Here is a 12,051-nt window from a genome sequence, read left to right as displayed (position 1 = left end):
GCTGGCAGAAAGAGGCTCTAGCCGTCAAATGCGGGCAATGCACCAGCAAGGCCTGAGTCTTAGCCATGAAGCATTAAATCGGCCAAGAAAGCATGGGTTTGGTGTGCTGGACACATTTTTTTTTTAATGCACATTAAAATATGCTCACAACTGGGGCACCTGGGTGGCTCAGTCAGTTAAGCGTACGACTCTTGATTTCAGCTCAGGTCTTGATCTTGGGTTCGTGAGTTTGAACCCTGTATTAAGCTCTGTGCTGACAGTGCGGAACCTGCTTGGGATTCTCTCTCCCTTTCTCCCTGCCCCTTCCGCGCTCTCTCTCTCTCTCTCTCAAAAATAAACTTAAAAAATAAAATTAAAATAAAATAAAATAAAATAAGCTCACAATCTGGTAAAATATGGAAAAAAACTGTTCATCCATGTACCATGTAAAATCATTTCAAGTAGTACACTGAGGGGATACCTGGCATTCTATTACGTTGTTTTCATGATACACATGTATATGCCACCAAAACAGAAATGCAAACCACGTTTCATACATTGCCCTCACACGTGGCTGGATGTAAAATGCGGTGCAGGAACACAGCGAATCCCACTCTGCAAGAACAGTGAATGATAATGGTATGACAAAAAGGAGCCTCAAAACCGTGCTGACAAAAGCCAGCCTCCAAGGCTGCACAGGTGCTCATTCCATTTGTACAATGATCTGGAACAGGCAAAACTATGGGGCTAGAGAGACCAGTGGGTACTGGAGTTTGGGCAAGAGGAAGACACGGGCACAGAGGGAGTTTTCGTGGTGATGGAAATGTTCTAGCTTAACTGTGGCAGTGCTCACGCAACTTAAACATTTGTCAAAACGCCCCAAAGTATGCACTTAAAGAGAATGACTGCTATTGTCTATAAAGAATACCTCAAAAGCAACACTAACAACAACAACTAACAAATCAGGTCTTCACTGAGATGCAGGAAAGGGAGACTGCAATCTTTGACCGCCACAGCCCCCATCACCCCACCGCAGGCAGTGCCTAGGATTGGGACCATGAAACAGGAAACCCGAAAGCCTGCTCGGGCCGGCCGCTCTCAGCCTTAAACCTCTCAAGTGGGTATGAGGGGAGCATTTTGGCAGCTGCAAAGCACCTTCACTGATTCCTGGACATGCAAACTCCTGTGCCTGCCTCCTCCTGCCCACAGTGTAGCTTCCGGGGCTGTCCTCTGCCCCTTCTCTCTGCACTCAGCTCTGAGTAATCAAAGCCACCGTGCCACCTCTGTGGAGATGATGTGAAAACCCTCTCTGGCCTGCTGGGTATCTCCAAGTGACCACGGTCACCTGCCACCTGGCAGACCCCAGCTGAACTCCTGACCCTACCCCACCAGCTCTCCATGCTCCCAGGCCCCAGTGGAGTCTTTGAGCATCGCACATCCGACCTGCTGATCCCACCTGAGGAAGAAGCATCCCTGGGCTCCACCCACTCCTGTCCTCCCTGCCACCAGGGCCTTAGTGGGGCCTCATCACTCTCTTTGAACAAGGGCCAGGGCCTCCACATACAGCCACCAAGGCTCTGTCCTGCATGCCTCCAGGGGGTGCTGTTTGCACAGAAAATAAGACAAATTGTGCCCTCCAAGGTGTCCAACATGGTGGTCCAGACCAGGGTGTTCGCCGCCTCCCCAACCCCTGCTATCTCCCTCCTCCACCTCAGCTGGCATTATGGTCCAGTGAGGAGGAAGGAGAGAAAGCAGAATGAGAATTAACCCTGAGCACAGCTCTGATATTAAGGGCCAGAGGGGTGGCTGGGGCAAGGCTTCTTCCCTACACCATCCAAAAGGGCTCCCTCTCTGCACTTCGACAGACACTATGACCCTTAAGGTCTCCATTCTACAGATGAGTTATGATTCAGACTGGTTAATCAGCTTGCTTGAGCTCACCCAGCAATTAAGAAACAGACCTGGGTCTTGAACCTTGGTCTTCCAGTGCTATTTAGGGGTCCTTTACCCTACTCAGCATCTAATACTGCAGCCCATTTTCCCCATGAATCCAAGATGGCAGGAGTAGTAGGGAAAGGCTGTGTGGAGAAGGCACTGGGCCAGTCCCAGCTGGGGGAGCAGCCACAACAAAAGGACCTCAAGATGCTGGGACACTACTCCCCCAGCAGCCAATGGTCCTGGTGGAGCCCCAGTCTCACCATCTGGCTCCCAACAGAGCTCTCAGGGAGGCCTCCTTTAGTGACAGGTTTACAAGCTTCTCAGGAGCCACAGTGGGAGCACTCTCCCCCCTCAGGCGAGGCTGCTGCTGACACAATGGAAACTCCCCCCCCCCCCCCACCTCCACAGCCATTCCTCCTGGGCATTTATGAGGTGCCAGACACAAGCCTGGCCTGCCTTCCAGGTGACCCTCAGCTAGCTCTGGACCACATTCCTGCCTCTCGGTGGGGTCCCAGGGAGAGAGGCCCGGATACAATGCAGCCTCCAGAGTGACCTCCTCCCCACTGCCCCGGCCAAGCTCTGCTCCAGAGCCATCCTGGCAGAGCCCCGGAGGCCCAGGCCAGGCTGAGGTGGGCTGCCAAGGAGAGACAGGGAGAGGGCAATGCTAATGACAACGACCAACCTCTATGTGACTTAACAGGCAGGGTCTTCATTACGCCCCCAGTGCCGCTATGACACAGGTCCTCAGAAGTGGAGTTACCCAGCCAGAGTAAAGAGCCCAGATCTGAACCCAGGTCTGCTGCCTCCAAACCCAGCAGCTCTGTCACTAACTGTAAGACCTCTGGAGCCTCGCTTTTCTCATCTGTAAAATGGGGATCATGGCAGATCTTCTTCATGGGATCTTAAAACTGACCCAGGAAGTGGTTGCTAAAATAATATTAATTTTCATGTATTATTATTTAGCAGCTATTAGTTGTATTAATAATGACGAAAATTAATACTTATTATATAACAATAATGATTATTATTGCTACTGACATCAATCTGTGCTCTCATACCTCCACACCTTTGCTCAAGCTATCCCCCCCCCACACACACATACACACACATCTTCTTTCCCTCTCCCACCTTCACCTCTCTACTTCCCAACCATCTTTCAAGACGGAATCTCACCGTGTTCAGGATCGCCTTGTTCTGAACCTGTGGGCCTGAATACCAGGGCTGGCACACTTGTTTGCACCTCCTGTGAAGGGGGGCCGTCTCACTTCCTGGATAATAAGGGTCAGAGGACAAAGAACATGAACCCTAGAGTCAGGAGGCCCTGGGTTCAGATCCCTGGCCATGCCACAGACACGCTCTGTGACTTTGGGCAAGTCACTTCGCCTCTCTGGACCTTGATTTCTTTCTCTGTAAAACACAGGGTCATCATAGCTGCCCTGCCCATCTCTCCAAGTTGTTGTGAGGACCCAGTGAGTTCCTAGATGCGGGAAAATGTTGTGCACTTGAACACCCGGTCCCAGCATAAGGTCTTATTTTTTTCCTATAAAAGCAGCAAACACCCCTGTAGGAAATGACCCGTTCTTTTCATCCCAGACACTCCTGTTTTCTCTCCTCCCAAATGCCCTAACCCTGGACTGCATGCACTGTATAGGACTCTCTCTGGGGTAAAGACTGTGGAAGCCAGTTTGAAGGGTGGAAGCCTGTTTGAAGGTAGAGAGGGAGCCTGGGTGGGAGAGATGATGGTAGAACGGGGCAGATGTGAACTTCTCTGGGGTCCTTAAAGGGGCCCACTTCCCTCACCTGCCTCTTGCTTCCAGGCTTGGTCCAACCCCATTTCTCTGCTGGGAACCTTTCCGTCCTCCTTCCCACCCATGTACCTGCCTTTCTCTCACTCATTCTTTAGACATTGATTTTTTTTTCATTTATTTATTTTTAAATATTTATTTATTTTTGAGAGAAGGAGAGAGAGAGAGAAAAAACACAAGTGGGGCAGGGGCAGAGAGAGAGAAAGACACAGAATCCGAAGCAGGCTCCAGGCTATGGGCTGTCGGCACAGAACCCAATGCAGGGCTCGAACAAATGAACTGCGAGATCATGACCTGAGCCAGACGCTTAACCGACTGAGCCACCCAGGTGCCCCTTTAGACCTTGATTTTAAAGCCCACTTTCCCCTAGACTAGCTTGAGGGCCCTGCTATGGACCCCCAGGGACTCCACCCACAAACCCCTAACAGCATCCAGCACCCAAGTAGCCTCTTTCAACTCTGGCTCCTCCACAGAATTAACCGCAAATGCCCTGAGGCACCCACTGTAGGCAATGCACTGATCTGTCTTCTCCACATCCAGAATGGTTCTGGGTGCGTGCCATCCTTGGGAGTTGAGAAGAGTCACTCGGATCATTTTCCGTGCTCTGCAGTGCAGCTTTCCGGCAAGAAAAGGCTGCAGGGTTATTTGTGTCTGTCTCCCTGATGGACCCTGAGCCTCCCGAGGGCAGAAACCGCTGTTTCCCCAGTGCCTAGCTCAGAGCACGGTGTGGGGGCTCAATGCAAATTGTTGAATGAAATGCCACTGTTTGATTCTTCAATCAGTGAAGAACTCCCTGACCAATTGGCAAGTGTCCAGGGAGTACCGACTCTGTGCCCTGCCCTTTCTGGTGTCCTGTGGAGAAATCAGAGAAAGGGGTGCTAAAAGGACAGCTTCCTTCACTGCCCAGCACCAAGATCCCACACTACGTGCCTAAGAACCTTCAACAGCTCCCCCACTTGCCTGCAGGAAAAAGAAGAAAGGGAAAGTCATGAAAGGTAGTTCTTTCTTTGGTTTCAGATGCCCTTCACATACAAGCTCACCTCACTGTCTCAGTTCCGGCAAGGCAGGTGTCTGGAAGAAGCAGCTTCTAAGGTGGCCCCTATGATCCACACATCTGCCTCCTGGAAGTCATCCCCTTTTGCAATCCCTGCCCCCTTGGGTGTAGAGTGGAATGGAATACTGCTCCTAATGAATGAAATACTGCTGAAGTAATAGGAGGTCATGCCCAAGACTGGGTATAAAAAGTCTTCAGCTTTCATCCTGGTTACTCTCTCTTGCCTCTCTTGGGTTTCTCCCTTGGGGGAAAGCCAGATCCTATGTCTTGAGATAACCCTGTGCAGAAGCCTGTGTGGCAAGGGACCAAGAACTGCCCATCACCACGTAAGCGTGGATATGGATCCCCTCCAGGCAAGCCTTCAGATGAGACCACAGCCCCAGCCAATAACTTGACTGTAATCTCCCAAAATACATTAAGCTGGAGGTATCTAGCTAAACTGTGTCAAGATTCCTGACCCACAGAAACTGAGATAATGAAATGTTTGCTGTTTTAAACCACTAACTTTTGGGGTAATTTGCTATACAACAATAGGTACGTTATGCAGCAATGCAGTGTCAATTAGTCCCACTTTATAGATAAGGAAACAGAGTCTCTGAGAGGTCATAACTGGCCTGAGATCACGTAGCTGGTAAGTGACAGAACTAAGTTCTGAATGCAGATAACACACTGCAAAGCCACCTTCGGCGAGCCCCAGCTAGCTGGCCAGCGTCCTCTCTCCACTACACGAACCCTCCAGTCCACTCTAGTTGGTTTCCCCATGACCTCTGCAGCCTCCATGTACACATGCCCTTGTGACTCAGGGTTAGGGGCCATGTAGGCCTACCATCTCCCCTAGAGCCCCGGCTAAGCCTACAGCAGGCCCTGCTTCTCCCTGGAAGTCTGAATGAATCCATGATGACAAGCTGGGTGAAGGAGGGTAGTGGGGAGTGGGCAAGATCGGCACCTTTGTCACCAAGTTAATCCCCACACTGAGCCTCCCGTTCTCACTCTTTCTGTGAGACATCCCAGTCCGACATTTTCCAGCAGCCAGATGTGCATACAGCTGTGCCTCCCCATATCCTCATTGCTGGGAGGGGACCAGCCCTCTTTTTCCCCCACCCCCATCCTACCCCAAGATTCCAGAAGGGGATTCCAGATGGTAACTATTCTGGGTTCAGCTCCGGGTCCTTGTCTTCCCAGCATCTCCCCAAAGTCCCCAGGCCAAGCCTGAGAGAATGTGGGTTTCTGTGTGGAAGCACAGCTCAGTCACATAAATCCACACACTACCTAGACCATCACCCTCCCTTTACACAGATCCGTACTCACTCATGTGTGCATGCATGTACACACACAACCAGTGGGCATGCCTGATGGTGGACACAAGCATCTAGGAACATTCTGTCCCAGGGACTCATCAGGGTTGGAGGGCGCAGAGATATTCTTGGTCCTTAGGGGCACCAGGTGCATGTGTGTGTATACGCTCATGAACATACAGAGGCCTGGAGGAGCCTCCACAGAAACCTTCATAGAGACACATCCATTTATAGGGTGCTTACTATGCACAGGGTATACTTAATGCTCATTAGCTTACTTAATCTTTCTACCAACCTTCAGGGTAAACCTTACCATCCCCAATGTACAGAAGAGGACAATGAGACTCAGACTCAGATGAAGGGACTGACCCAAAGTCACATGGCCAGTGGACCGGGATTCAAACTCTCACCAAGAACACCTGTCCCACCGTCCTCTTCCAGTCTAGCCTTGCCTGGCCTCACTGCCCAGCTCAGGACTCACATCCCTGAAGCTGTCCCTGACAGCTCCATCCCACCTGCCTCCCAGCCACCCACAGTTCCAACTGCCATATGGTCCAGCCACCCAGGGCCTGTACCCCTGAATCTTCCCTCTTAATGACCAAGGATCTGCTTGGTGCTCACTGGGTGCCAGACACAGAGGAGCTGAATTAAGAGAATAAGTCAGATCAAGCTGAGCCACCACACCTGTGAGCTCACCTTGGCCTAAGCCTCCAGAGCCCCTTCCAGGAGTCAGGCAGCTCCCTCTGTGCTAATCCCAGGGTCTCATAAGGCCAGAGGTTGCCCTTTCCCCTGCTGCCCATTTGAGAATTAAGGAACCCAAAGAGGACAAGCAGGAAGCCAACTGAGAAGGGACAAGGCCTGGCTTCCCCTGACGCCACCAGCTCCGTGACCTCAGCCAACCATTTCCCCCTTCTGGGCCACAGCATCCCCCTCTGTGAAAGGACAGAGTGGGAACCATCTCTCAAGTCCCTGCACCCCAGCATCTAGGGCTTGTTGGTCCAGAGATCAACGTGGGAGTGACACATACATCTGGGTGAATATGTGTGTGTCATCCACCCATCAGCCCCTCAGCACTGGGCCTATCCTTGTTGGTGGGGGAGCACTGAAGGAGGTGAAGGAGGAAGGCAAAGAAAGAAGAGGGAAGGGCATGGGAGGGAGGGATGGGAGGAGGGGCCTCTCAGTATCACTGCTGCCTCCCTTGGTGCTCGCCCGCCCCCGATCCTGCCCTCAAGACTAGGAGCCGCTCTGGAAATCTGCCTGATGAAAGACATCAAGCATGTAACTGCCGAAACCATTTTCCAAATGGGAATTAATTTTTCCCATGGGTCTCCTGCCAGGCCGGTCCCAGAGGAACCCAACTCCTCACCACCAGCCCGCGCACAAGTGCACGCGTGCGCGCACACACACACACACACACACGCATGCACACACCTCGTGCAGAAACCCAGACATCTATCTACAGAATAACAAGGACACGGCCCAGGCACAGGGCAACATAAATGTGGCTGCTCACATGTGGAAGCGAAGGCAAAGCATGAAATCCCTTCAATATTAGACAGATATGTACACATCACTCAGTACACACACAGAGGCCCAAAACACACATACACAATCTGCAGACACCAGAAACACAGACAGCCAAACACGTCCACAAACATACCACTGTCACAGCCCCCTCACCTCTGTCACCCAGCGATCCAAAACCTGGGTTCACACCACACCCAAATCCCAAGGCCCATGGTGAAAATACAACCGAGAAGTACGTAACTATTTTTAGGGAATCGGATGTGGGCTGAGGGCGCCCCGAGCAAGGAGCGATACCCCTGAATCTCCCACTTCCCCCAACACACCTCCCGGGAAGAGTTTTAAAGCCACAGGGGCCGGGATAGCAGGTGCATAGGTGTGGGCCTGAGCAGCTGTGGATGCAGGCGAGGACATGTGAGGACGTGCAAGCAGAGGTTCCAGCTAAGGGACAATGGGACACAGGCAAAGACGCTCTCTCCACAACCCCCAACTCCCCTCTCCTACTCGTGTTGATGGTAAATTGAGGCAAGGGTCCGGGCCAGCTTGGTGGAAGGCCCAGCCTAAGGGGGGGTGGTATTGGCTGAGGGTGGGGGAGGGAAGGAGGGTAAAGCAGATGAGACACTTGATTAGCACTCGCCAACGTCCACCCGGCCTGGATGCCCCCCACTCCTAGAATTCTCCGCATATCCCAGGTATCCTCCTGTCCCGAATGTGACCCTGGCCTCAGAATGCTTTTCCAAGCCCTTTTGGTTTTCCCCATGTTCGGTCTTTATTCATACTCTCCCACGTAACCCTCACAACAATCCTATGAAGAGGGTACTACTATGAGCCCCATTAACAGGTGAGAAAACCGAGGCTCCACAAGACACCTGGCCTCACTATGACACGTGCCTATCTACTCCACAGCATGAGCTCTTGAAGGCCGTATCCTGGCTCAGGCGGTCTTGCCTGTGCTCCAAGGCAGCTGGAGGACAGTGTGCTGCATCCTGGGCCTGTTTGGAGGGCCTCTCTGTCCTTCCCAGGCCACAGGCTTGCCCAAGTCTGATTCCAGTGGAAAATGCCAGTCCGCTCCAGACCCTCTGCCAACAGGCCATGCTGGGGCCAGTGAGCTCTGAGAGGAGCCCCCGTGCCACAGACACGCAGAGCCGGGCCCAGGTCAGCCTAGTCTGAGTCTCAGGCCAAGGCCCAGGCCACTGGCCGGCTCCGGATTATGTGTCTTCCAGGACCTTCCATCTGTCACTTAGCCCTCCAGGCCCAGGACAAAATGTATTTCCTTTTAAGAGAGCCAATGATTTGCTTTTCCCATGTCTCCTTTCCTGCCTTTTTCTTTTTTAATTAGAAATTACTCTCTCAAAGTCCAGAGCCTGGAAGGGAGAGAAGCCACCTGGTCACCGGTCCCCAGCCACAGCTTCCCGATCGCTCCTGCCACCACCCTCCCTCCTTCCTGGGCCCCACCCAGGTTCCTCAGTGCCCACTGGACTCAGCAGATGGAGGCTGCCCCATCTCCTAACACCCCGTCCGAGGGGGGAGCAGGGGACACAGGGCAGTGTGGCAGGGACTGCCCAAGGTCAGCCCACACTGTTCTGGCACCAGCCAGTTTGTACAGAAACCCCAGCTCCCGGGGCCCAGCAATGACAAAACAAGTCCCTGGGAAGTCTTTCCCTTCTGGGTCTGGTGCCACATCGGCCATGTTACTCCCAAGACCACAGCGCTTGAGCCAGGCAGATTGAGGGGACAGGAGCCGGGTCACAAAGCAGCTCTGCAAGTAGGGAGCCAACCAGTGCTCCTCCCTTCCACCCCTTCACCTGCCCGCCTGTCCGTCTGTCTGACCGTGGACATACACCCCAGGGGTCAGAAGTTCACTGGCCTCCCCAGAAGAGCATACGCTTTGAGAACTGAGGTCAGGCAATGTGGGGGGCTGTCACTTGCACATCCGTGTGTCAGGCACAAGCGGGCACAGGTACACACCCACAGACACCTCCGATGCACCCTTGTGAGCACAGGCACACACACACACTTACGCACACACGTGTGTGCCCACACATCTCTCCACGTCTCCATCATGGAACACAGCACTGACCTCCATGGCTTGCATCCCAGGACTACAAACACGTCCCCCCAGCTGTCTAACTATGGTTTGCCTCAGTGTTAGGAGAGGGGGATATGGAGACCCAGGGCCTCACATCCCATGTCGGGGCTGGTCAGCACCCCAAGAAGGTAAGAGGACAACAAGACTTTGTGGGGAGACTTAGCTGCCTGACCTCTGCCGGCTACCAGAGAAAGCCCACCTCTTCCTGCTTTCTCCAGGCTCCCTTGCTTTCCCCAGTGCCAACCACCCAAAAGCACCCCCTCCCACAGCCCCAGAGCCCACCAAGGAATAAAGAGGCAGGGGAATGATCATGCCCTCGCCCGAGTGTCCCGGGCTCCAGCCTCCCCAGGTGGTCCCCAGGCTGGGACCGGGCAGACCCCCTAGCATCAGCTGGGGCCTTACCGTGGAGAGTGCTCCGGGTGATCTGTCCCCCCATCGCAGGCAGCGGGCAGCACGGCCACCTTCGTTTGGCCGGCTGGCCTCGTCACCGAGCCACCCTAGCCGCCAGCTCCCCTCCTCCTGCCCCTCCTCCTCCCCCCGCGGCCAGCAGCCGGCATGGCAGGGCAGAGCCCGCCCCTCCCGTGTCCCCACAAACTCCCTCCCGCACACGGCTCCTGCCCGCGAGGCCAGCTACACACACACACACACACACACACACACACACACACTCTCTCTCTCTCTCTCTCTCTCTCTCTCACACACACACACACACACACGCACTCACGCACACACAAGCACACCCCTCTGGCCCAGCTTGCCGCCTCCAGGCTCCCACCCACTCCCGGAGCCTCCCCCACCTCCCCGCACTGGTACAGGCAACGGGATCTGTCATGTTTATTTACATAAGGAGGAGGAGACTAGAGGCTTCCTGAAATAGCCAAGCTCCAGAAAGCACTGGAGATGCCCCAACCAGAGCAGACACACACACACACACACACACACACACACACACACGCACACGAACGCGTGTGCATGCACATATGCTCATTCCCCACTTCATCACAGATACACACACATGCACACAACCTCCCCATTCACCCAGGCTTACAGCCATTCACGTGTCATTATGCACCTCCTACTTGCAGACAATGGGCAAGGCAATGAGGGTTCCATGGAGAGCAAAACACACATTGTCCTATCCTCAAGGGGCTTACAGTCAGTCGGGCTAGTGGAGCTTAATAACAAACAGCTAACATGGCTTCTATCTTCTTCCAGGCTTGACTGCAAATGCTTTAGGAGTATTAACTCCTTAAGTCCTCACTGGCTGAGTGAAGAGGTCAGTATTGTCATCAATAGGTACCATTATTATTATTATTATTATTATTATTATTATTATTATCATCTTACAGATGAGAAAAGTGAGGCAGAGGCAGGTTACCAACCCAGAAAGTGGCAGGGCTGGGATGGAAGCCCAGGGATCCACGCTTTCACCTCCACACCAACGGTCCCTTTAATGGTAATGTGTGTCAGCAACCTAACTACCTGTCTGCACCACGCCCCACGTATATGCACAAACCCAGGCTCGCATAAGCATTCACCACCATATGCACACTTACCTACCTCCTGCCCACCAGACACACACTCGCACCGTTACACACACACCTTGCAATGTGCCTACTCAACACACGCACGCTCCCACAGACTCATGCAGTCTCTAGAGAAATCCTGAGTGTGAAAAACCTGGCACCCCACACTTAGGGGAGAGGTTGCAGGCAGAGAGGGCAGAGGGCGGGAGAAAGGCAGGCCCCTCGAGTCCTAGGCAGGCGTGAGTGCTGGGAGCACAAGGGAATCACCAGAACGACACCGTTCTGTGCAACGAGCACTCACAGTGTGTCAGGCACTGCATGCACTATCTCATTTGTATTCCAGGTGGGAGGCGCTACTGGTAGGTACGTCCATTTTACAGAAAAGTAAATTGAGGCTCTGAAAGGCTCAGGAAATTGCCTGAGGTGACCTACCAGGTCAGAAGCAGAGTCATGACTCAAGCCTGGGTCTGTGAGACAATCTCACAGTCCATCACCCATTGCAGCTCTCTGCAGGACAAGGGCCTCTCCCGGGCCCGGCCCAGCCCCCAGCCCCTGTCCTCAGGGTCAGGGATCTGGGTTCCCAGGGAAAGATCTGGGTGGGGAGGGAAGGCCAGTGGGCGGAGACATGGGAGTTGGGGAAAGAGCTACGGGAAAGGTAGGGGCTGCCCCATATCATAAGGGACTCGGAGGCCTGGACACTACGAGGGGCTGTGCTGGGCTCTGAGCCTTCACCTCAAGACCCTGCTGTTGCCGCCCGTGAGTTGGTCTGGGGGAGGGGCACTCAGGCCTGACCTAGTGTCACCGGCCAGAGGGCTAGGCAGGCCCTGGGTGAAAGTGTCCA

The 12,051-nt window shown here is 53.6% G+C and overlaps 1 protein-coding gene across 2 annotated transcripts in view; it reads right to left on the bottom strand.

Moving 5' to 3' along the window:
* NEURL1 (neuralized E3 ubiquitin protein ligase 1) overlaps positions 1-12,051 on the bottom strand; it is a 79,976-nt gene that overhangs the window by 24,008 nt on the left and 43,917 nt on the right. Inside the window, exon 1 of one of the 2 annotated variants that reach the window (XM_047824955.1) lies at positions 10,087-10,195. The exons of the other annotated variant lie outside the window; for it this stretch is intronic. Coding sequence (XP_047680911.1) covers positions 10,087-10,120 — 34 coding nt within the window. The 5' untranslated portion in view covers positions 10,121-10,195. Of the gene's footprint in view, positions 1-10,086; positions 10,196-12,051 lie in introns of those variants that run through there. 2 annotated transcript variants of the gene reach the window in all.

This window comes from Prionailurus viverrinus, chromosome D2, assembly GCF_022837055.1.
Source record: "Prionailurus viverrinus isolate Anna chromosome D2, UM_Priviv_1.0, whole genome shotgun sequence".
NCBI lineage: Eukaryota > Metazoa > Chordata > Mammalia > Carnivora > Felidae > Prionailurus > Prionailurus viverrinus.
This window is presented reverse-complemented; position numbering and strand designations above follow the sequence as displayed.